Raw genomic sequence first — 26847 nt, forward strand, 5'->3', positions numbered from 1 at the left:
GCAATTGGCATGCTGACTGCAGGAATGTCCATCAGAGCTGTTGCCAGATCATTTCTCTACCATAAGCCACCTCCAACATCATTTTAGAGAATTTGGCAGTACGTCCAACTGGCCTCACAACCACAGACCACGTGTAACCATGCCAGCCCAGGACCTCCACATCTGGCTCCTTCACCTGTGGGATTGTCTGAGACCAGCCATCCGGACAGCTGATGAAATTGAGGAGTATTTCTGTTTGTAATAAAGCCCTTTTGTGGGGAAAATCTCATTCTGATTGGCTGGGCCTGGCTCCCCAGTGGGTGGGCCTGGCTGCCAAATGGGTGGGCCTATGCCTTCCTAGGTCCACCCATGGCTGCACCCCTGCCCAGTCCTTTGAAATTAATAGATTAGGGCCTAATTTATTTATTTCAATTGACTGATTTCCTTATATGAACTGTAACTCAGTAAAATCATTGAAATTGTTGCGTTTATATTTTTGTTCAGTATAATTTACAGGATGGTGATGTCACCATGGAAGGCCAAAAGTCCATCCCACCAAAACAGACTAAATTTGCAGGCGTTTTTTCAAACAGCTCTTACACTAAAAGGGCATTATCATAATTTTCACAATTTCACAGTATTATTCCAACCTCATAGTGTGAAGAGTTTATTTCCAAAACACTATAGTCACACATTTTTCAAACGTGTGTTTTTTCACCAGATAAGACTGCTTATGGGTACCTCCATGTGTGTAAAATATTACTGTCCTCTGATTTTTTATTCATAGATTTTAGGTGTCTATTAAAATTTGTTTATTTTGCAAAACGCTATATATCCATTATTTAGCTGGAATGGAATGTTTGCATACCGTATATTTGACTGTGATACGTGGTTGCCTCACCCAGCTATCTTAAGATGAATGCACTAAGTGTAAGTCGCTCTGGATAAGAGCATCTGCTAAATGTCTAAAATGTCAAATGTAAATGTTTTACACACAGATCTCATATTACTGTATTGATTCTTTAAATTGTATTTTACAATATTGATGTCACAAATATTATTTGTACAGTTCTTTATGAAAAACATGATTATTTGTCTCTCTGAAATGAAACCATCAAGTGATAGATTTCAAACAAATACAAAAACCCCATGCCATGATTAGAAAGTGAAAAACACACCAATCTCTTTCATAAGTTCTTTAAACAATAAAATGTAATTTACCAACATTTCTCAAAAAGGATATATAGCGTTTTGGAAATAACCTTCATATATCAGCAGCATACAGCCCTGCATTCCACTGCTGGCTTGCCTCTGAAGCTAAGCAGGGTTGGTCCTGGTTGGTCCCTGGATGGGAGACCAGATGCTGCTGGAAGTGGTGTTGGAGGGCCATTAGAGGGAACTTTTCCCTCTGGTCTAAGGAGATCCCAATGCCGCAGAGCAGTGAAGGGGACATTGCCCTGCGTAGGGTGCAGACTTTCAGATGGGACAGTAAACGGGTGTCCTGACTCTCTGTGGTAATTAAATAAATATCCCATGGCATTTATTGCAATGGCTACATGGCCACCTAATCATTCCTAATTGGCATATATCACTCTCCACCTAATAGCTGGTGAGTGTTCTGGCACAAAATTGTCACCATGCATCACCCAGGTGGGTGGTGGATGAGGTGAGTTTCCCCCTACTATGTAAAGCGCTTTGAGTACCTCAGTTGGTAGAAAAGCACTATATAAATCCAATCAATTATTATATATAAAACAGGAAAATCACATTTTTAGGTAGTTGAGTATTGAGACAATGGTCCAGTTCCAGTGGTGTTGCTGCATGAGCCCCTCTTTCAGTGAGAATGGACAGAGCAAATAAGAAGCAGGAGGAGGTAGAAAAGGGGGAATTTGGGAGGAGGAGCCAGAAACAGCAGTTAATGACTCAGACTGCTCTCTCAGGAGTTCCTAACGAGCTGCAATTACTGGCCAAATGTGCACAGGCACACTCACACAAAAACCCACTGTGTATGTGTGTTATGTACTTAATCTATGCCTTGGTGTGTATTGTGTGCTGTGTCACATAATCGTTTATGTGTGTGTGTGTGTGTGTGTGTGTGTGTGTGTGTGTGTGTAAGCATGTGTGCTCACACCGCTGTAATGTTGGAGTCAAGTGTGATATTTCTGTCTTAGCACATGATAATGAGTAAGGTCAGGGTCAGGGGCCAGTCTACTTTAAATCGACCATGACATTATAATGGGCTCAGCTCACAAACGCACCAGCACATGTTCGCAACATTCTCGAACGTGGTAACATTTGATACAATGTAACAGAATGCAAATTAATGATCTCTCTCAAATGACGAGCAAAGCTAAAAGTATATAAATCACGTCAGAGTCCCAAGCAGCCAGCTGAACCCCTAGGCCAGAGGGGTGGTGTATGTCAACTCATTTTTGCACAGACCGTCCTAAAAATAAGCCAGCTATCAGCAAAGTGGCCATTTCAAAACAGAACCCGCCTATCTGCCAGCTACTTCTCAGGGACTCATGGTTACTCATAATCAATGAGGAAGTGGATGTTATTTTGAAAAGAGGCTCAGAATTAGCTTGTCGAGCAGCCTGGGTGGGTGGGCGTAGGGAGGTTTTAATAGAAACCGATGAGAGTTGCAGCTCATTTCAGTAATTTGCTCTACCATGGAACGCCCATTTCAGATACAGAATGCTTTATTATTTTTACCTCAATGAACGCCCTTCTGTACCCTTGCGTTTTACCCAGAATTCTATCCTGAAGGGAAGCTTTTAGAGGGCCACACCTAAAGGGACTAAATAGGTAGTACAGACAGTACAGTACTTCTATGTTGAGTTTGAGTTACCTGGTAGAGAAACCTCTGGCTGAACTGGTGCATGGCTCCCTGGAGCTGGTTGCGCTGGGACTGCCACTGCTCATAGTTCCGGACGGATTCTTCTGTGGGCCGCTGCCATGTGGTGGTTCTGGTGTTGTGGTCCACATAGTAGAACCTGCCTCGCTGGTCCACACGCTTCTCCCAACTGTACAGGGACAGAGAGAGGAGTGAGAATCATTCAAATGTACATACACAGACAGACATATGTAATTATGGACACAGACAAGCTAGGATATGCAAACACAAGATTAAGATATGCATTATCCCACAGATACACACGTAAACCAACACATGAGCACATTTCCGGTTCAGTGCAGTAGTGTTTTATTATGTGTGGAGGCTGCTGTTGCTATTCCCATATCTCTGACTAAACCAGAACAGAATTTAGAAGACAAAACAGCAAATACTTCCGTATGCTAACACAAACACACACAGAGCTCAGAAATTCCTCAAAAAGGAGCTTTGAGAGATGCAACGTAACATCCCTCCCTGTTCCCTGTGCTGCTGTTCCCCTGAGATACCCTACAAAGCAGGACTATTGCTCCTATATCCTACAGAGCAGGACTATGGCTCCTATATCCTACAGAGCAGGACTATGGCTCCTATATCCTACAGAGCAGGACTATGGCTCCTATATCCTACAGAGCAGGACTATGGCTCCTATATCCTACAGAGCAGGACTATGGCTACTATATCCTACAGAGCAGGACTATGGCTCCTATATCCTACAGAGCAGGACTATGGCTCCTATATCCTACAGAGCAGGACTATGGCTCCTATATCCTACAGAGCAGGACTATTGCTCCTATATCCTACAGAGCAGGACTATGGCTCCTATATCCTACAGAGCAGGACTATGGCTCCTATATCCTACAGAGCAGGACTATGGCTCCTATATCCTACAGAGCAGGACTATGGCTCCTATATCCTACAGAGCAGGACTATGGCTCCTATATCCTACAGAGCAGGACTATGGCTCCTATATCCTACAGAGCAGGACTATGGCTCCTATATCCTACAGAGCAGGACTATGGCTCCTATATCCTACAGAGCAGGACTATGGCTCCTATATCCTACAGAGCAGGACTATGGCTCCTATATCCTACAGAGCAGGACTATGGCTCCTATATCCTACAGAGCAGGACTATGGCTCCTATATCCTACAGAGCAGGACTATGGCTCCTATATCCTACAGAGCAGGACTATGGCTCCTATATCCTACAGAGCAGTACTATGGCAGCACCATGCTAACTCAGACCAGATACGGGGCCCAAGCACTAAGCACCAAACCCTGCAGCTGCAGTCAGAACCAGCCCAGCCTCCGAGAGGCAAGACGCTAATTGAGCCTCATATGGGTCCAGCATAGCGCTGCATACATGTGCTCTTTCTAAGAAAGGACTTTTGTTTTCCGGCCCGTTCCCTCCTGTGGAAAAAGTGAGATGGGGCAGGAGTGACCTTTACCTCAAACAGGCTTCTCACACAGTGCAAATGAAAATCAATAAATAATCACTGAAATAAAATGGCAATAAAAGGCCCTGGTACCCCCACAAGAGAGAGCTGGGTTTCCGCAACACACAGTGAAAAACACCACTGGAAATCAACAGAGACTCAAACCATCAGTGCTGGTGATTCACAGCCTGTTAAAGAGATGAGAGACCAAATGGCCAAACACATAAAACGCACACTAAAAGACCTGACACACTTCTACTGTAAGAAAAGGACTCCTTTAAATGGATAGAATAGTCTAAGTTGGGGTGGGGAGTGGCGGTAACCAATTATTCAGTCATTTCTCATATTTAATGGAGTCAGCTTCTTCCAGCCAGAGAAAATAGGACGTCTCCGTTCACTTGACTGTCCAGAGTCAGATCCCCAGGAACGTTACTGTGCTGTCAATGAGTCTGCCACTCCCTGACTGTGGGCCCACTTCACACCCCAACACCACCCTGCTAGGATCCTCCAGCTCTGCATGTCTATATAGGCAGCAGTCTGAGCTAAGGAGAGACATGCAGGGAATGTTCACAAGTGGGCAAGATCTCCCCTTCCCAGAGAGAGATAATCCCATCATGCACTGGGCTGGCTAACTGTCGTCACTCTCTTCTGATGGTAGGAAGTGTGAGATAAAGAGAGGAGGAGAAGAAGTAGAGGTCAAAGTGTGTAGGCTGACTGACCCAGGTGGAAGTGGTCTCTCCCAGGTGGTGGTCTTTGTGTTGTGGTCCACATAGTACACCCTGCCATGGGGTAGGACTCGCTGCTCCCAGCTGAGAGGCAGAGAGAGGGAAAGAGAGAGAGAGAGGCAGAGAGAGAGGCAGAGAGAGAGAGAGAGAGGCGAGCGAGAGAGGCAGAGAGAGAGAGAGGCATATTGGGTCATGTCTAGTTACACGTGAGGTGATTGACCGTAACTCCAATCACACAAGCACCAACACGCAAAATCTTACCCAGTGGGTAGTAACTCTGGAACAGGCTCTGTAGCAGTGGTTGGGTTGGCGGGGTCTGGGTTAGCGCCAGCAGGGGGTGCCTCTGTAGGAGGAGGGAAGACTGTGCCGTCTAGCCCAGGAGAGGGGCTGCTGCTGCTGGGGGTTGGGGACCGGGCCGACGGGGAGGATGGTGGGGGTGTATGACGAGCCAGGTTGCTACGGCCATTCTCCAGCCCGTTGGCAGGCAGCTCAACTTTACCTGTGGGGTAGGGCAGGTAAAGGAGTTGATTGATTTACACTGGGAAAAATGTATCAATGTATCAATTCTAGTGTCAAAATGTATCAATTCTAGTGTCAAGTGAATGGAGAGTGACAGAAAAATAGTTTCATGTCTCCAAGGTTATAGTACCTGCACTCCCAGGGCTGCTGTGGGAGTTCTTGGCCGAGCAGTTGCAACCAGAAGCCCCAGGACTCCGCTCCTCACTCAGTTCTCCATTAGTCAGAGAGCCCCTCGGGGAACCCCCTTGCGAACCCCCTGCAGAGTGTCTGTGAGTCCTGACCAGAACACGTACACAGTCACAGGGGAGGGGTCAGGATCAATCACACCACATAAAATGACCCTTAACCTCTCTTTAACTCCTACTGAGACAATGGACAGAATGTAGATTTGTGATGTAAAGCTAAGCTACTGACGTAAATTTGAATAATATAGAATATGTTTGCGGTAGACTTTGGAGTGCTGCTAAGGAATGACTCAAATAATAAAGAAAATCTTGAAAAAGCAGCTCAACCCATCTCACACACAGGCGCCAGCGCGTGCATACACACGAACAAAGAAGTGTCAGTGTGAGATCCGTTTCCTCTCAAAATATACTCATATTTTCCTAAAGCTAAATATAGGTTCTTTCCTACAAGTGCTTTTATACAATGAAAACATGTTGGTTTTTACCCCCCAGACATCAGAATGCTGAGTACAAAGTTGGATCATTATCAATGGAAACTTTAGTAAGGTTCTGAAATGTTGTGTCTTCACGGCGAGTATTTTCCCCCACCAACTACCTATACTAAAAGCGGGACAGAAGAACATCCGTTATTTGAGCTGTTCTTGCCATAATATGGACTTGGTCTTTTACCAAATAGGGCTATCTTCTGTATTTCATAGTTTTGATGTCTTCACTATTATTCTACAATGTAGAAAATAGTAAAAATAAAGAAAAACCCTTGAATGAGTAGGTTTGTCCAAACTTTTGACTGGTACTGTATAAACCTTTTGGCTTTTTCCCCCCTTGGGAAGGGGGGGTACATGCTCCTCGTCATGGGAGAATGCAAAAAAACATAGCATAGAACTCGCTGCACTTCTGTCTCTTTCTGCCTCTCTCTACACCTCCCTTTCTACTCCTCTCTTTAGGGACAGATGGATGGAGCCGTTGAATGGTGTTCCAAATAAAAATGGTCCACAGCAATGCCCTCTAATGTTTTCAGGGAAATACCATACAATACCATATATCTGTGTGTTGTAGTAAAACAGTGTCTTACGCTTGGCATGCTCTTTATCTGTAACTTATCACTGGTCTGATTAAGGCATCTCTGTGTTGGATCACTGCACTGACCATTACCCTCAAAGGAGTATATTTGTGTTTTAAGTAAGACTTCAGAGAGTTTGTGTGTGTGCTAGGGAGTAGAGAAACATAGTAAATCTCTGTACATCCTAACTGTGAAATTAGTGCATCTATTTGTGTGAATTAGTTTGTTCATACAACCTGTATTCTGTAGGGGTATGAATCCAACTAAGTATAAATAGTATACAGGTCAGTAAAAATTAATATTTGTATGTATGTTTGTTCTCACCTGCCGCGGGGGCCACAGGCTGTACTTGGGGTTTCCTCACTCTGGGTCCTGCGTAGGTTTGATCTGTCCGACTGCAGCATCTCTGTACAAACAGGACAGACAAAGGCCACACCATCAATACACCAAACTTCATTATAACCATTAGTAAGAAAATAATATATACCATCCCATCTCTACAGAGAATAACAAAATCACAGAACCCTTGACGGTTACGGTATCACATAGACCAATTTTCACTGCTATAGAATGTGGTCTGTGACTGTATGAGTGTATGTTCATTCCCTCACCTGCCTGAAACCACAGCCCTATAACATGCTTTTCATTATAAAAACAGGGACACACTATAGGAGTGGGGCACGGGAAGCAGTAACTAACCACCAAGAAAAAAAGCCAGTCTGTCTAAGACTGGGTCCTGAAGCATGACAGCTTCAATGCTTTAAAAGGTGCACTATGCAGAAATCGCTCCGCCTTTTCCTGGTTGCTAAAATTCTAATAGTTCGCCTAATTTTAGTTTATGTGACAAAACAAGCAAGTATAGTGTAGAGAATCATTGTACCATCTAAACCGCTGTGAAATATATTTTACATAACAAAAAATATTGCATTTTCAGCTGGTGTACAAAAAACAACAAAGATGCAAAAAACGAAACTGAAGAATGGGAAGCATAGAAATAGCACACATAGAACAGATATACCGCTTCTTAAACTTGCTTTCAATGTGAATGACAGATCTATAACTAACATTTCTATGTGAATCTGGTCGGGTCGCCCAAAAAGTTACATATTGCAGCTTTAATGTGTTAATAGATAACTCAGATCCTGCCTTATGTAAACAGGTTGTTATTGAGAAAAACAAGCCTTTGCGCCTGTCCAGGGAACACCCCTGTTTCACCCGTATGAAAGGGCTTCTTATGAGACTCCATTGGACACGTAACACAAAGGGTCTAGTTGAGGAGAAACCACCGTCTCATACTGCCCTGAATGCATCATCCAATGACATAGCTAAGTCTAGCGGTTGCCCCCATTTACCTCCTGAGAGAAATGAGACATATCCATGTTTGTTTGTGTTGCCTTAACTAAACTTTCCAGAGATGGAGGAACAGTATGTCAGAAAGTGGTGAAAGGGGGCAACCATCTGTTGGTGAACAATGCTACATGAAATTCTCGCAAAAGTCAATGTTTCAACGAGTTGAGCTAAAGCGGCTTGGATTTCATGTGTTCCCCTAAAATCCATCTAACTTTAGAGCCAATCCTACATCAGCAGCTAGCCTCCTCACCAACTCCATCCCCCCCAAGGTTATTTTATTTGCCTTATTTCCATATGGTTTAACAACAGTTTCACAATTATTCTGAACATACTGTGTATATATGTTGTGACTTAGATGAAGATCAGATAAAATTTTATGACCAATTTATGCAGAAATCCAGGTAATTCCGAAGGGTTCACATACTTTCTTGCCACTTGTACATAAACTCAGCAAAAAAAGAAACGTCCTCACTGTCAACTGCGTTTATTTTCAGCAAACTTAACATGTGTAAATATTTGTATGAACATAAGATTCAACAACTGAGACATAAACTGAACAAGTTCCACAGACATGTGACTAACATAAATTGAATAATGTGTCCCTGAACAAAAGGGGGGGGGGGGTCAAAATCAAAAGTAACAGTCAGTATCTGGTGTGGCCACCAGCTGCATTAAGTACTGCAGTGCATCTCTTCCTCATGGACTGCACCAGATTTGCCAGTTCTTGCTGTGAGATGTTACCCCATTCTTCCACCAAGGCACCTGCAAGTTCCCGGACATTTCTGGGAGGAATGGCCCTAGCCCTCACCCTCCGATCCAACAGCTCCCAGACGTGCTCAATGGGATTGAGATCCGGGCTCTTCGCTGGCCATGGCAGAACACTGACATTACTGTTTTGCAGGAAATCACGCACAGAACGAGCACTATGGCTGGTGGCATTGTCATGCTGGAGGGTCATGTCAGGATGAGCCTGCAGGAAGGGTACCACATGAGGGAGGAGGAGGTCTTCCCTGTAAAGCATAGCGTTGACATTGCCTGCAATGACAACAAGCTCAGTCCGATGATGCTGTGACACACCGCCCCAGACCATGACGGACCCTCCACCTCCAAATCGATAAACGTGAATCCGACCATCACCCCTGGTGAGACAAAACCACGACTCGTCAGTGAAGAGCACTTTTTGCCAGTCCTGTCTGGTCCAGCAACGGTGGGTTTGTGCCCATAGGCGACGTTGTTGCCAGTGATTTCTGGTGAGGGCCTGCCTTACAACAGGCCTACAAGCCCTCAGTCCAGCCTCTCTCAGCCTATTGCGGACAGTCTGAGCACTGATGGAGGGATTGTGCATTCCTGGTGTAACTCGGGCTGTTGTTGTTGCCATCCTGTACCTGTCCTGCAGGTGTGATGCTCGGATCTACCGATCCTGTGCAGGTGTTGTTACGTGTGGTCTGTCACTGCGAGGACGATCAGCTGTCCGTCCTGTCTCCCTGTAGCGCTGTCTTAGGCGTCTCACAGTACGGACATTACAATGTATTGCCCTGGCCACATCTGCAGTCCTCATGCCTCCTTGCAGCATGCCTAAGGCAAGTTCACACAGATGAGCAGGGACCCTGGGCATCTTTCTTTTGGTGTTTTTCAGAGTCAGTAGAAAGGCCTCTTTAGTGTCCTAAGTTTTCATAACTGTGACCTTAAATGCCTACCGACTGTAAGCTGTTAGTGTCTTAATGACCGTTCCACAGGTGCATGTTCATTAATTGTTTATGGTTCATTGAACAAGCATGGGAAACAGTATTTAAACCCTTCACAATGAAGATCTGTGAAGTTAATTGGATTTTTAAGAATTATCTTTGAAAGACGGTCCTGAAAAGGGGACGTTTCTTTTTTTGCTGAATTCATATACAGTCCCAGTCAAAAGTTTGGACACACCTACTCATTCAAGGGGTTTTCTTTATGTTTACTATTTTCTACATTGTAGAATAATAGTGAAGACATCAAAACTACGAAATAACACATATGGATTCATGTAGTAACCAAAAAAGTGTTAAACAAATCAAAATATGTTATATTTGAGATTCTTCAAATAGCCACCCTTTGCCTTGATGACAGCTTTGCACACTCCTGGCATTCTCTCAACCAGCTTCGCCTGGAATGCTTTTCCAACAGTCTTGAAGGAGTTCCCACATGTGCTGAGCACTTGTTGGCTGCTTTTCCTTCACTCTGCGGTCCAACTCATCCCAAACCATCTCAATTGGGTTGAGGTCGGGGGATTGTGGAGGCCCAGTCATCTGATGCAGCACTCCATCACTCTCCTTCTTGGTCAAATAGCCCTTACACAGCCTGGAGGTGTGTTGGGTCATTGTCCTGTTGAAAAACAAATGATAGTCCCACTAAGCCCAAACCAGATGGGATGGCATATCACTGCAGAATGCTGTGGTAGCCATGCTGGTTAAGTGTGCCTTGAATTCTAAATAAATCAGAGAGTGTCACCAGCAAAGCACCCCCCCACTCCTTTAGTAGTGGTTTCTTTGCGACTGCACTTGCAGAAACTTTAAAAGTTATTGAAATTTTCCGTATTGACTGACCTTCATGTCTTAAGGTAATGATGGACTGTTGTTTCTCTTTGCTTATTTGAGCTGTTCTTGCCATAATATGGACTTGGTCTTTTACCAAATAGGGCTATCTTCTGTATACCCCCCCACCTTGTCACAACACAACTGATTGTCTCAAACGCATTAAGAAGGAAATAAATTCCACAAATTAACTTTTAACAAGGCACACCTGTTAATTGAAATGCATTCCAGGTGACTACCTCATGAAGCTGGTTGAGAGAATGCCAAGAGTGTGCAAAGCTGTCATCAAGGCAAAGGGTGGCTATTTGAAGAATATAAAATATATTTTGATTTGTTTAACACTTTTTTGGTTACTACATGATTCCATGTTATTTCATAGTGTTGATGTCTTCACTATTATTCTACAATGTAGAAAATAGTAAAAATAAAGAAAAACCCTTGAATGAGTAGGTGTTCTAACACTTTTGACTGGTAGTGTATATACTCTGTTGATTTTATATGATGTGCATGCATGTATAAGAGTGCATGTGTTTGTCCGTTTAGGCCTGTATATACGTAAAGGTGAGCTCTGTCTGGTCTGGATGTGTTTTTCACTGGCTGCAGCACAAAGGTCGGTTTATGGTAGCAGTGTGTGTCAGCGTGTCAGAAAAACTGCCAGGGGAAATGAGGAAAAACACTAAACTAACAGAGCTGCCTTCAGAGAGAACACAGAGGGCCTTAACACACCTTCCCCCTGCAACATTGCGCACACTTGAAACTTTATACACCCCCCTGCCAGAGAGCACACACTCCAGACCTCTATTCACTAACACTCCCCCCGCAACACACACACAGACTAAGACCTCAGAAAGCACATATTCATTCCCTTAATACACTTCTCCCCCTCCCCCATCCTTCCCCCTGTCTCACAGTGAGCCCCTACCCAGCCAGGCAGAGAGGAAACCCCCCCGGATCACAGGAGCCGATTGTCCTGCACAACTCACAGAAACGAGAGTCAATTATGCAATTTTGAGAAACAAATTCCACATAAGCACTCCCAAGTGTGTGCACGAGTGTGCATGGGTATGCGTGATGACGGTGTGCAGGTTTGAAAGTGTGCTTGGGGAACACCAAAATAACAGATCTGAATGGAACAGGGGTTGTAAAGCCTATTAATCGATTTAAGAACAATATTAACATTCACGCACACGCATAAACACACACACACACACAAATCTATACAGTGAGGGAAAAAGGTATTTGATCCCCTGCTGATTTTATACGTTTGCCCACTGACAAAGAAATGATCAGTCTATAATTTTAATGGTAGGTTTATTTGAACAGTGAGAGACAGAATAACAACAAAGAAATCCAGAAAAACACATATTATAAATTGATTTTCATTTTAAAATGAGGGAAATAAGTATTTGACCCCCTCTCAATCAGAAAGATTTCTGGCTCCCAGGTGTCTTTTATACAGGTAACGAGCTGAGATTAGGAGCACATTCTTAAAGGGAGTGCTCCTAATCTCAGCTTGTTACCTGTATAAAAGACACCTGTCCACAGAAGCAATCAATCAATCAGATTCCAAACTCTCCACCATGGCCAAGACCAAAGAGCTCTCCAAGGATGTCAGGGACAAGATTGTAGACCTACACAAGGCTGGAATGGGCTACAAGACCATCGCCAAGCAGCTTGGTGAGAAGGTGACAACAGTTGGTGCGATTATTCGCAAATGGAAGAAACACAAAAAGGACTGTCAATCTCCCTCGGCCTGGGGCTCCATGCAAGATCTCACCTCGTGGAGTTGCAATGATCATGAGAACGGTGAGGAATCAGCCCAGAACTACACGGGAGGATCTTGTCAATGATCTCAAGGCAGCTGGGACCATAGTCACCAAGAAAACAATTGGTAACACACTACGCCGTGAAGGACTGAAATCCTGCAGCGCCCGCAAGGTCCCCCTGCTCAAGAAAGCACAAATACAGGCCCATCTGAAGTTTGCCAATGAACATCTGAATGATTCAGAGTAGAACTGGGTGAAAGTGTTGTGGTCAGATGAGACCAAAATCGAGCTCTTTGGCATCAACTCAACGTGTTTGGAGGAGGAGGAATGCTGCCTATGACCCCAAGAACACCATCCCCACCGTCAAACATGGAGGTGGAAACATTATGCTTTGGGGGTGTTTTTCTGCTAAGGGGACAGGACAACTTCACCGCATCAAAGGGACGATGGACGGGGCCATGTACCGTCAAATCTTGGGTGAGAACCTCCTTCCCTCAGCCAGGGCATTGAAAATGGGTCGTGGATGGGTATTCCAGCATGACAATGACCCAAAACACACGGCCAAGGCAACAAAGGAGTGGCTCAAGAAGAAGCACATTAAGGTCCTGGAGTGGCCTAGCCAGTCTCCAGACCTTAATCCCATAGAACATCTGTGGAGGGAGCTGAAGGTTCGAGTTGCCAAACGTCAGCCTCGAAACCTTAATGACTTGGAGAAGATCTGCAAAGAGTGGGTCTATATTAAAATTATAGACTGATCATGTATTTGTCAGTGGGCAAATGTACAAAATCAGCAGGGGATCAAATACTTTTTTCCCTCACTGTATGTATGTATATATACACACATATATATAAACACACACAAAGATACACATTTATGAACCATATGCTCAGAAACCCAACCCTGACTTCTGCTGTGTTCATTCACTAGGAAACACTCTGGCTCTGTGATTCGGAATGAAAAGGCTTGTGTGTTATTTCATACACAGATGAGCGATGCAAGAACTGAGAAACTCAAGCCACCCCTATAAGTCAGTTTAATGGGTTGTTATTCATTAAAAACACCACGTTTAACATAAACTCAAGAGGAAAGTCCAATCTTTGTCTCACAAAAGTATATTTGTCTGCTGTTTGTAAACTGAAGATGCTGTTGAACTGTTTGGATTGGCTTTTTCACCACTTGTTTGTATACGTGCAGTAAAGTATTGACAACACAAAATACATATCACTGTCGTTAACCCTATCAGTTCCGAAACCACAGCAAAAATCTGCGTTTCAAAATCGGACTTTCATTCATCTGCATGTGCAGCCCTTACATTTAGCCTCACAATTAAGTGTTTAACCATTTTCTTTTCAGGACAACCAGGGCTACAAGTATAAACAAAATAATTTCACATAAACAGTTGCAATAATAAAAATAAGGTCAGACAAAGCAAAAACGCGATAAAAATGAATTTATATGAATGCTGAAAATACAGATATTGTTTGCTCAGTGGGAAATGAATATCCAACTAGTCAGAGACAACTGTGTGGCGTTTGTGACACCAACTATGTGAGCTTATTACAGTATTATAGACACTATGTATTGGGATTTCCTATGATATTCTATGTAGAAGAACCCCTTACCTTCTAAGGACTCTTGTGTAGCTTTAGAGCAAAACATGTTATGTGTGTGTTCGTGAGAGTCTCAGCTTTTAGATATCTTTTAATAGTTTGTAGCTGAAACCATTCGGACTCTACAGATGCCTTTGTAAAAAGATCTGGCCGGGCCCCTTCGGGATCTGCCCTTGTCTCACAAACACCGCTCTAGCTCAGCCCCCATTAATCACACAGACTAATTGTTGGTCTAGACGAATCCAATAGTACAACCCAGAAGTCTGTAGCTCAAACACAATGTTTTAAAGGGGTTAGAAGTCCAAAACGCGCCGGCGTCACGATGAGACTAAAAAGTTAACATCGAATTATGTTTCTGTGTCCACAAGTTATATAGATTCAATGGTTGTAAAGATGGGGAGAGGTCTGTCCGTAATAAAGAGACACTCTGCTTTTTTGACACCACACTCCAAAAAGCAAGTTCTGCATGCTCTAGTTTTGTCTAATCTTGATTATTGTCCAGTCGTGTGGTCCAGTGCTACAAGGAAAGACCTAGTTAAGCTGCAGCTGGCCCAAAACAGAGCGGCACGTCTTGCTCTTCATTGTAATCAGAGGTCTGATATAAATACTATGCTTGCCAGTCTCTCTTGGCTAAGAGTTGAGGAGAGACTGACTGCATCACTTCTTATTTTTATAAGAAACATTAATGAAAATCCCAAATTGTTTGCATAGTCAAGTTACACACATCTCTGACACACACACTTACCCCACCAGACAAGCCACCAGGGGTCTTTTCACAGTCCCCAAATCCAGAACAAATTCAAGAAAGCGTACAGTATTATATAGAGCCATTATTGCATGGAACTCCGGTACATCTCAAATAAACAGCAAACCTGGTTTCAAAAAACAGATAAAGCAACACGTCACGGCACAACGCCTCTCCCCTATTTGACCTAGATAGTTTGTGTGTATGTATCGATATGTAGGCTACATGTGCCTTTTTTATTTTTTATGTATGTAGTTCTGTCCTTCAGCTGTTCTTGTCTATTAATGTTCTGTATTATGTCATGTTTCATGTGGACCCCAGGAAGAGTAGCTGTTGCTTTTGCAACAGCTAATGGGAATCCTAATAAAATACCAAATACCCAAATAGTGGACATTTAGCAATAGTATCAACTAGGCCTACATGCAAATTTGGAAAGCGGTAATTGTCAAATAGCCACATAAAACTCCTTGGTCTTTGTCTCAACATGTGAAAGACTGTGTGCAAACTTGCACACTAGTAACATGATGGCTCAAAATACTCCTATTCCATCACATTAAAGACTCCACCACAACATCACAAAGTACACTTTGGCTTTTTCCAAATGAGCCCCACACTACTTGCTTGGGTGGAGTCTGAAAAGCATAAGTCCTCACACACGTCACTAACTGTAATGTGTGTGAATATATACCAGCGAGCAAGAGCCAGAATGCGAGAAAGACAGAAAGCGTGTGGGAAGATTTTGTTAGCATAAAAAAATAGTGTGTACTCTTTTGTAAGTGTTAATCTGTGCGTGTGTTGCAAGGCGGGACTCACTGTCTGTTGCTGTGCTGCCATTGGGCAAAGATCCCAGATCAACAACCAGGCCATCCAGACAGACGTTCAGCTCGCCTCCTGCTACAAGTGAGCCTTTGTTCTCTGTCTGCAAGACCAGACTGAGCTGCAGATTCTCCACTGGAGGGAAAGGGGGAAGTGTGGGATGGAGAGAGGGAAAACGAAAGAAAAAGAAAATGAAGGATTTGGGAAAAGTAAGATAGATGATAAGAGATAGGTTATTGAAGAGCAGTGGTCTATCAACTGCATATAGAAAACCAAAGTTCTTTCTCTTCTTCTTACATGTTCACAATTGTAAACTTGATCTTGCAGTTCGGTAGAGGGTAACCCTAAATATTTTAAACTAGATAGAATACAATAGAAGCATGACTGGGAGTCCTGCCAACTATCCATGGACAATGACTTATCTAAAAATTAACTTTTATTGTCTTACTCTTGCCATCATGTGTACGCAGAGTGTCTAGCAGGTCAATGGAGGCACTCCCCAGCAACTCCTTCCTCAAGGTGTGGCAGCTCCACAACTTAAGATCTAACCGGCTCTGAGGCGTCACATTCCTATACAACACACAAGTCAAAATCAGATACACAGTCAAATAGGCCTACATTACACACACACACACACACACACACACACTCTAAACAACATACAAGCATCTAGAACAGAGTGAGGTTGAGATAAGGGGGGGGGGGCTCACAGGGTCAGGTCCTCGTTCCACTGTAGCTCAAGGTGTCCAGTGCGTTTGCCCGTTTTCTTGGTTTCACTAGTCAGGCCATCTGCAGTCACCTCCACAAAAGAGCTGAGTCTGGAGCGGGTGGGCAGCTTGGGTGACTGAGGCTTTGCTGAGACCACTGGGTGAAGAAAACATATAAACAATTGTTGAACATAATAAAGACTACTGTTGTACACCAACCCCAGCCATTCACTAACCTACAGTTTGTAATACAAATCCTTATTACAGCAACTCTGGATTTTTAACTGTATGACAAGCAAACACTAAAATGCAAATGCTGCCCTCTAGCTGAAACAGGCAAACAGGGTGGTAGTTTAGGCACAGTGTACTTCTGTTCAGAAATGTGTTGTTGATTGTTCCATATTACTGTGATGCTCACTTTGCCAGCAAAATGTCAAAACGTTCAGGCTACATGGGCTATCCATGTCAGAATGAACATTGAACTTAATTAAATATCCGCTAAGGAAAACATGGGCAGAATAACTGTTAGGATACTGCTGAATCTTATCAATAGGGAGGATAGACCTGAAATGTTACAATTATTTAAAACTGTCGAGGTGAATTAAACCTGTTTCATCTGATTTTATACGAGCTGGGGAGCGAGTGATGGGTGACAGCGTAGTAGTGCATGAAATATTAACTGAGGAAAACTGAGGAAAAGAGAGAGAGGAAATAGCGTAATAAAGTGCAGGGAGAACAAATGGAAAAGTGGAATAACAATGGAGGCTGAAAGATGAAAGTGGGACAATAATAGCTTGGGATGGTTCAGGTTGTCATGAGTCTAAGAGAAATTGACACAGACACAGGGAAGAGGAGGATGAGTATTAGAGGACGTTACAAGAGGACGTGATAGAGGAATTAAAAGTTGCTTATTACCTTTCAAGGTCAACTGTGATTTCCCTGTGGTATGGACATTGCCAGGTCTTGTCACACTGGCTGATGCCATGACATCACAGCCTTGAGAAACACACAGGCACAATTAGAGAACACACATAACTGACATGACACAGCAAACTGTGAAGTAAATCACACACTGCAATACAAAAAAATTGCTAGCTATCTATTTCCCCTGTGTAACCTCCTTTCCAACACACACTGTGGACAACAACATACAGTGCATTCGGAAAGTATTCAGACCCCTTGACTTTTCCCACTTTTTGTTACATTACAGCCTTATTCTGAAATGGATTAAATTAAACAAAATCCTCATCAATCTACACACAATACCCCATAATGACAAAGCGAAAACAGGTTATTTCTTTTAGCAAATGTATTACAAATAAAAAACTGAAATAACTTACTTACATAAGTATTCAGAACCGTTGCTATGAGACTCAAAATTGAGCTCAGGTGCATCCTGTTTCCATCTATCATCCTTGAGATGTTTCTACAACTTAATTGGAGTCCACCTGTGGTAAATTCTATTGATTGGAGATTATTTGGAAAGGCACACACCTGTCTATATAAGGTCCCATAGTTGACAGTGCATGTCAGAGCAAAAACCAAGCCATGAGGTCGAAGGAATTATCTGTAGAGCTCCGAGACAGGATTGTGTCGAGGCATAGATCTGGGGAAGGGTACCAAAAAATGTCTGCAGCATTGAACGTCTCCAAGAACACAGTGGCCTCAACCATTCTGAAATGGAAGAAGTTTGGAACCACTAAGACTCTTCTAAAGGACTCTCAGACCATGAGAAACAAGATTGTCTGGTCTGATGAAACCAATATTGAACTCTTTGGCTTAAATGCCGAGCGTCACGTCTGGAGGAAACCGGTGAAGCATGGTGGTGGCAGCATCATGCTGTGGGGATGTTTTTCAGCAGCAGGGACTGGGAGACTAGTCAGGATCGAGGGAAAGATGAACGGCGCAAAGTACAGAGAGATCCTTGATGAAAACCTGCTCCAGAGCGCTCAGGACCTCAGACTGGGGCGAAAGTTCAGGACCCTAAGCACACAGCCAAGAAAATGCAGGAGTGGCTTCTGGATAAGTCTCTGAATGTCCTTGAGTGGCCCAGCCAGAGCCTGGACTTGTATCCCGATCGAACATCTCTGGAGAGACCTGAAAATAGGTGTGCAGCGACGCTCCCCATCCAACCTGACAGAGCTTGAGAGGATCTGCAGAGAAGAATGGGAGAAACTCCCCAAATACAGGTGTGCCAAGCTTGTAGCGTCATACCCAAGAAGACTCGAGGCTGTAATCGCTGCCAAAGGTGCTTCAAAAAAGTACTGAATAAAGGGTCTGAATACTTATGTAAATGTGATATTTCCGTTTTTATTTTTTTAAAATTTGCAAACATTTCTAAAAAAACTGTTTTTGCTTTGTCATTATGGGGTAGTGTGTAGATTGATGAGGAAAAATAACAATTTAATATATTTTAGAATAAGGCTGTAACGTAACAAAATGTGGAAAAAGTCAAGGGGTCTGAATACTTTCGAAAGCACTGTACATACATTTAGTAAAATAGCAAGTCTCATGAATCCTTACAACAGACATGACTTGGCCAGCAATATCATGCCAATGCCACTCACCAATGCCATCTACACTACAGCCAAATGATCATACAATAGCTACAGGTAACTACCAAAATAATGGAAACACTTGAGTAAATGAGGGATATTGAAAGCAGGTGCTTTCACACAGGTGTGGTTCCTGAGTTAATTAAGCAATTAACATGGTTAGGTTTATGTATAAAAAACAATGTTTACTACCATGGCTATGTCCCCATAGGATGACAATGCTTTCATCCACAGGGCACGAGTGGTCACTGAATGGTTTGATGAGCATGAAAACGATGTAAACCATATGCCATGGCCGTCTCAGTCACCAGCTCTCAACCCAATTGAACACTTATCAGTCTGGCTTTCTTGAAAGTTGTAATAGTAAAATGCACACAGTGCAATTTCGAAATTGGGTAGTGCGTCATCAGTTTCCCTTATTATGTCAGTCATTGCATACTTTAGAGAGATATTTAGAACTTGTCAGAAATACCCAGATCAACTAGCCCATGTCAGCTAATGTTTTTTAGCTAGGTTTTTTAGCCCATAGATTTTGTAGTAATGTTCGAGTCACTCAAGTATCACATGAATACATGGCAAATTTATAGAATTGCAAGAAAATTCTCTTTAAAACAGCAAAATTTTCTCTGCACCCCATGACAAAATGTGCAGAATTGCAGGAAATAAGCTTTAAACCTGCAACATTTTCTCTCAGCCAACAAGAGGGGTGTGAACAGTTTGTGTCATGAACAGTGCTTGTGCCCATAGAAATAAACGCGGGGCGCACGTGGGGCACGGGATGTTCCCCAATTCTGGAAGGGGGGCCTGAGTGAAAAAGTTTGGGAACCCCTGCTCTATGAAATAGTCATAGGAGACATTAATAGCTTGAATAGTTTCGACTTTCAAGTCATATCTGGGTGTTATCACGTCCTACAATAGACATCTTCGGTCCAGCATAAATGTTACCCCCAAAAAATGACTGTAGCTAGCTAACAAGCTGGTAGAGCACGGCGCTTGTAACGCCAAGGTAGTGGGTTCGATCCCCGGGACCACCCATACACAAAAATGTATGCACGCATGACTGTAAGTCGCTTTGGATAAAAGCGTCTGCTAAATGGCATATTATTATTATTATAACAAAACTGTTAACAAGCCAGCAGATCCGATCCACTTGCTTACAGCTGCACTAGGGACAGACTTCCTGTGTAGATTAAGACACCACGGAGCCGGTGTAAAAATTGGGATTATGGGACATAATCGGAGTACAATGCATTTCTCCTCCCTGGATTGAGGTATGTTTTCCAAGACATATCTCACGCCAGCTATGCTGTGTCTTAATCTACACAGGAAGCCTGTCTGACCCTAGTGCAGCTGTAAGCAAGCAGGTCAGATCTGCTGGCTAACCGTTAACTAGTTAGCTATCACATACATAAGTGCAGGGCTAGTCTGATAAGGTTTGATATCTCTTAGCCAATAACTTGGATCGTTGCCAAGTCCTTGTGAATCACCCTGCAATTTAAAGCTGCAACATGTCACTTTTTGGGCGGCCTGACCAAACTCACATAGTTATAGATATGTCATTCTCATTGAAAGCAAGTCTAAGAAGCGGTAGATCTGTTCTATGTGGCTATTTCTATGCTTGCCGTTCTTAAATTTCGTTTTTGCTTCTTTTACTTTAGGTTTTGTACACCAGCAATTTTTTTGGTTATTGAGAATATATTTTACAATGATTTAGATGGTACAATGATTCTCTACACTGCTTGGTTTGTCACATAACTGAAATTAGGCGAACTATTTGAATTTCAGCAACCAGGAAAGGCTGAGCGATTTCTGCATATTGCACCTTTAACCACTGATGATGGTGAAAGAACATTAGCTAGCTAAACGATGGTTAATGATTAGCCTGTAGCTAGCTATCGTTAGCAAGCTAGCTAAGCAGTGTTATCAGAGACGGAAGAGGATGCGAGACATCCCACTCCCTCATTTGTTCTGTTTCAATGGAAGTCAAATTATCCTACAGTCATTACAATGAACTACGTAGACCAGACACAGCTGTTATCGCATTGGTGTCTATGGGAGGGCCACCCCCTTAAGTAGACAGGAACACTGACCATTTTTTCAATGGTAAACGAACGGTGTGAACTATCCTCATTTATCCACCATCTTTGGTGTCATCCCAACAAACATTTACTCAACATTTACTGCGTGTAAGATGCACAGGGTGAGACATCGCATTTGCTGCTAACTACTAGCTCAATTTACATCGATTAACTGTACACATCAAAACCTCAAATTGGCTCATTGCCTCCTTATTTAAATACCCTGCGCACAAAAACAAAACACGGAAGATGGTGAGCTATTTTAATGCTAGCCAACAGCTTTGTGTAGGCATAAGGACATGACAGCCACATTTTCTCGTAAACGTAGTTAGATAAATGCGTACTATTTAAGATATGTTTTCTACAACACTATTTTACTTGACATTGCTGGCAATGTATTTCGTTTATTTTCTCATAAATACCTTTTTCAGCTGTGGTCCTCTGGTACCGCTTGCTGGTTAACTTTCATTTCCGCCTGCCTCAATGACGGGGTCACGTGATTCATAGTAAAACGCTGGCGCGATGAATTGTGGTTCACAACATGCAAATACAGGTACAGTAATTTGACCGCTATAATAAACCAAAGATAACAATGCATGTTTATTTAAAAGTACATTTGCCCCCCTTTACCGGCAAACCTATATGTGACAAAAAGGAGAACATTTTAAGTGCTGGAAAGATAATATCAAATACACAAACTATCTGAAATAAAGTCAAAACAATATATAAATACAATAGAAATTATCTTCATAAAATATGTTAAATACTTAAGTATATTTCTTCCTAGAAAGTCCAAACAGTTTATTAAATCTCGGTAAGAGGGCCAGCACATCACAACTATCACATTTCTTATAGCTTTATAAGCTTGCCAAAGTATTAAGTACAATTCAGCTATATACTGTATTTCACTCTGTTCACACTGTGTGTGAATTCAACATGGTGTGGTTGCCCAGTAAAAAGTAACAACACAATTCAATTGGAAGCTATACTGTATATTTCACACTGTGCTTGAACTCAACATGGTGTGGTTTCCCAATAGTTTTCACCAGGCAGTTAGTTACCAGTAGTCTGAAAAAGGTTGGCTATGATCCATAAGCTTACAGTAAATGTTGGGTGACTTGTGAACAAAACCATATGTTGATAAACAGTGAATAAGCAGCCCTATCTTTTATGTGTGATTGAGTCACATAATGACAGGACATAGGCTCCAAAGATTCAAATTAAAAAGAATTATGAATAGCTGTGAAGGTGTAGATTTATTTGGTCTTTCAACAAAAATTAGAAAACAAATTCTATCTGTGATTACTCCCTACAAATGGACGAATGCTGAACTGGACAGTAGTCTTTCAAAGATATCAAAAAGTGCTAGAGCCTATCCAAAGTCAGTATAAGGGAGAGATCATGACAAACAGTCAGCAGCGGACAGTCCAGGAGGATGTTGGCCATGGTGACTCATGTAGTGGTCATGGAAATAGGTCATCACAGCCAGGGGAGGACCGAGTAGCAAGCACAGCCACACCAGCCCACTGCCATAGTTACCCCTGAAATAGTGACCAAGATAAACAGCTACCAGGAGCTGGGACAGGGAAAGAGAAGGGGGTGTTAACATGAATGTTCACACAAACTGCATGAACACATATAGACCTATACTGTATGGTAATTCAGTGTCACTCACCTTAAAGATCCTCATGAGGAAGATCCCTAGATGACAGTTGTGCAAGGGCAGAGCAATGACATACTGCAAGGCACAACAAAACAAACAAAATGTTAATACATCAATCAAATTGTATTGGTCGCATACACATATTTAGCAAATGTTATTGCGGGTGTAGGGAAATGCTTGTGTTCCTAGCTCCAGCAGTGCAGTAATATCTTAACAATTCACAACAATACACACAGATCTAAAATTATAAGAATGGAATTAAGAAATATATAAATATTAGGACGAGCAATGTCGGAGTCCGGAGTATAAATATATATATATGTGCTGGGATGTACAGTGGGGAAAAAAAGTATTTAGTCAGCCACCAATTGTGCAAGTTCTCCCACTTAAAAAGATGAGAGGGGCCTGTAATTTTCATCATAGGTACACGTCAACTATGACAGACAAAATGAGAAAAGAAAATCCAGAAAATCACATTATAGGATTTTTAATGAATTTATTTGCAAATTATGGTGGAAAATAAGTATTTGGTCAATAACAAAAGTTTCTCAATACTTTGTTATATACCCTTTGTTGGCAATGACACAGGTCAAACGTTTTCTGTAAGTCTTCACAAGGTTTTCACACACTGTTGCTGGTATTTTGGCCCATTCCTCCATGCAGATCTCCTCTAGAGCAGTGATGTTTTGGGGCTGTAGCTGGGCAACACGGACTTTCAACTCCCTCCAAAGATTTTCTATGGGGTTGAGATCTGGAGACTGGCTAGGCCACTCCAGGACCTTGAAATGCTTCTTACGAAGCCACTCCTTCGTTGCCCGGGCGGTGTGTTTGGGATCATTGTCATGCTGAAAGACCCAGCCACGTTTCATCTTCAATGCCCTTGCTGATGGAAGGAGGTTTTCACTCAAAATCTCACGATACATGGCCCCATTCATTCTTTCCTTTACACGGATCAGTCGTCCTGGTCCCTTTGCAGAAAAACAGCCCCAAAGCATGATGTTTCCACCCCCCATGCTTCACAGTAGGTATGGTGTTCTTTGGATGCAACTCAGCATTCTTTGTCCTCCAAACACGACGAGTTGAGTTTTTACCAAAAAGTTATATTTTGGTTTCATCTGACCATATGACATTCTCCCAATCCTCTTCTGGATCATCCAAATGCACTCTAGCAAACTTCAGATGGGCCTGGACATGTACTGGCTTAAGCAGGGGGACACGTCTTGCACTGCAGAATTTGAGTCCCTGGCGGCGTAGTGTGTTACTGATGGTAGGCTTTGTTACTTTGGTCCCAGCTCTCTGCAGGTCATTCACTAGGTCCCCCCGTGTGGTTCTGGGATTTTTGCTCACCGTTCTTGTGATCATTTTGACCCCACGGGGTGAGATCTTGCGTGGAGCCCCAGATCGAGGGAGATTATCAGTGGTCTTGTATGTCTTCCATTTCCTAATAATTGCTCCCACAGTTGATTTCTTCAAACCAAGCTGCTTACCTATTGCAGATTCAGTCTTCCCAGCCTGGTGCAGGTCTACAATTTTGTTTCTGGCGTCCTTTGACAGCTCTTTGGTCTTGGCCATAGTGGAGTTTGGAGTGTGACTGTTTGAGGTTGTGGACAGGTGTCTTTTATACTGATAACAAGTTCAAACAGGTGCCATTAATACAGGTAACGAGTGGAGGACAGAGGAGCCTCTTAAAGAAGAAGTTACAGGTCTGTGAGAGCCAGAAATCTTGCTTGTTTGTAGGTGACCAAATACTTATTTTCCACCATAATTTGCAAATAAATTCATAAAAAATCCTACAATGTGATTTTCTGGATTTTTTTTTCTCAATTTGTCTGTCATAGTTGACGTGTACCTATGATGAAAATTACAGGCCTCTCTCATCTTTTTAAGTGGGAGAACTTGCACAATTGGTGGCTGACTAAATACTTTTTTTCCCAACTGTATATTGACATTATAGACATTATGGACAGTATGTGGATTGAATATTTAGTATATCTGTAGAATACGTAGGATAGTATAGTATATACTGTATACAGCAATAGTTAAATAGGATGGCATTGACTAGAATACAGTATATACATAAGAAATTAGTAAAACAGTATGTAAACATTATTAAAGTGACCAGTGATTCCATGTCTATATACATAGGGCAGCAGCCTCAAGGTGCAGAGTTGAGTAACCGGGTGGTAGCCGGCTAGTGACAGTGACTAAGTTCAGGGCAGGGTACTGGGTGGAGGCCAGCTAGTGATGGCTATTTAACAGTGTGATGGCCTTGAGATTGAAGCTGTTTTTCAAGTCTCTCGGTCCCAGCTTTGATGCACCTGTACTGACCTCACCTTCTGGATGATAGCAGGGTGAACAGGCCGTGCCTCGGGTGGTTGATGTCCTTAATGATCTTTTTGGCCTTCCTGTGACATCGGGTGCTATAGGTGTCCTGGAGGGCAGGCAGTGTGCCCCCCGGTGATGCGTTGTGCAGACCGCACCACCCTCTGGAGAGCCCTGCGGTTGCGGGTGGTGCAGTTGCCGTACCAGGCGGTGATACAGCCTGACAGGATGCTCTCCATGGTGCATCTGTAAAAGTTTGTGAGGGTCTTAGGGGCCAAGACAAATTTCTTCAGCCTCCTGAGGTTGAAGAGGCGCTGTTGCGCCTTCTTCACTACACTATCTGTGTGGATGGACCATTTCAGATTGTCAGTGATGTGTACGCCGAGGAAAGATTTTTACCTTCTCCACTGCGGCCCCGTCGATGTGGATGCTCCACTGCTGTCTCCTGAAGTCCACGATCAGCTCCTTCATTTTGTTGATGTTGAGGGACAGGTTATTTTCCTGGCACCACTCCGCCAGGGCCCTCACCTTCTCCCTGTAGGCTGTCTCGTCATTGTTGGTAATCAGGTCTACTACTGTTGTGTCATCTGCAAACTTGATGATTGAGTTGGAGGCGTGCGTGGCCACGCAGTCATGGTTGAACAGGAAGTACAGGAGGGGACTACTGCACCCACTAACTAAAAAACTAACTGGTTCCAACTGACATAACTGGAGATGAAACCGACCCCTGACGACACCAACTGTTGGTTTCTTGGTAAGAATAAAGCTTGAGCCCAAGAACAGTGTAGGTCCATGAGAGAGAAGTATGCTCCTCCTAATGGGTAGACAGTCAAACAGTCTGACCAGACAGGGTGAGTCATCATCTCAAGTTGAGGTGCAAATTCACATAAAGCTATATCTGATTTATAGCAACTGAGCCATAACAACCTGGAATTTCAGGTGCAGGTCAATATCTGTGCAGATCATTTTTGGGGTATTTACCTGTTGATCTTGAAGAATCATATAGAATGGTGACAGCAGGAAAAGTGTAAGTTATCCCATGTGCCCCAGGTGTAAACAATGCCCTGCAATGGGGGATAGTGTTCCCTAGAATCAACACATACATCAACCTTTGTGAGACAGTTCACATAGCTGAGCCTCTCCTATTTGAAAAGTAGGGGTAGACTTGTCTCACCTTATCCAGACACCTCTCAAGTAGAAGAGTAGCAATAGCAAACATATTGGCAGCTGCAAGGGTGAGAGAAGCATGAAGGATGAGTGAGTTTATTACTCATATTCATTAACAGTATATTCATTGTGCAGTTGGTTGAGGTAGGGTACTATATATCAAAGCTGACAATAGTGCAGTGATGAGAAAGCCTCACCCAGTATCAGGTTGACAGATGGCCAGTTATAATTGTCCTTCATAAGGTGCTCCAAGACTTTCCTCAAATCAATTAAGAAGCCATGTCTGTTCAAAAGAGAGAAAAATAAAACACATGAATTGCTAATCGTGTGTGTGTATGTGTCATGTACTCACTGTATGTCCCCTGTAGCTCAGTTGGTAGAGCATGGCTCTTGCAACGCCAGGGTTGTGGGTTCGTTTCCCACGGGGGGCCAGTATGGGAGAATCTCAATTGCATACTCCTCGCATCCCCTCTCCTCGCCTGCTTTTCAAAACCCATTGGATGGGAAAGCCAGAGCGCCCGCCCCTCTGACCTTCTCCTCCAATGGGTTTTGAGGAGGCGTGGAGAAAGGACGCAAGGATAATGCGATTGAGATTATCCCCAAAATATCAACGCGCCGCCATGCAGGGGGCAGTGTTGCCAATTTAGCGACTTTGTCGCTATATTTTGTGAGTATTCAGACCCCTCTAGCGACACATTTTCA

At 43.0% G+C, this 26847-nt stretch overlaps 1 protein-coding gene across 4 annotated transcripts in view; it reads right to left on the bottom strand.

The window, feature by feature from the left end:
* The window catches only part of wwp2 (WW domain containing E3 ubiquitin protein ligase 2), a 34131-nt gene extending 12641 nt beyond the window's left edge, over positions 1–21490 (bottom strand). For 2 of the 4 annotated variants that reach the window (XM_041890087.2, XM_041890085.2), the window contains exons 1-10: positions 21416–21490; positions 17276–17356; positions 16364–16517; positions 16102–16223; positions 15651–15788; positions 7123–7213; positions 5684–5829; positions 5296–5533; positions 5029–5118; positions 2831–3005 (exon numbers count right to left, since the gene is read on the bottom strand). In XM_041890087.2, coding sequence (XP_041746021.1) covers positions 2831–3005; positions 5029–5118; positions 5296–5533; positions 5684–5829; positions 7123–7213; positions 15651–15788; positions 16102–16223; positions 16364–16517; positions 17276–17345 — 1224 coding nt within the window. In that variant the 5' untranslated portion in view covers positions 17346–17356; positions 21416–21490. Of the gene's footprint in view, positions 1–2830; positions 3006–5028; positions 5119–5295; positions 5534–5683; positions 5830–7122; positions 7214–15650; positions 15789–16101; positions 16224–16363; positions 16518–17275; positions 17357–21415 lie in introns of those variants that run through there. The other 2 variants (XM_041890086.2, XM_041890088.2) reach the window with 2 other exon arrangements.
* Between the last annotated feature and the right edge of the window lie 5357 nt (positions 21491–26847).

The sequence above is a fragment of the Coregonus clupeaformis genome, chromosome 29, assembly GCF_020615455.1.
Source record: "Coregonus clupeaformis isolate EN_2021a chromosome 29, ASM2061545v1, whole genome shotgun sequence".
NCBI classification, from domain to species: domain Eukaryota; kingdom Metazoa; phylum Chordata; class Actinopteri; order Salmoniformes; family Salmonidae; genus Coregonus; species Coregonus clupeaformis.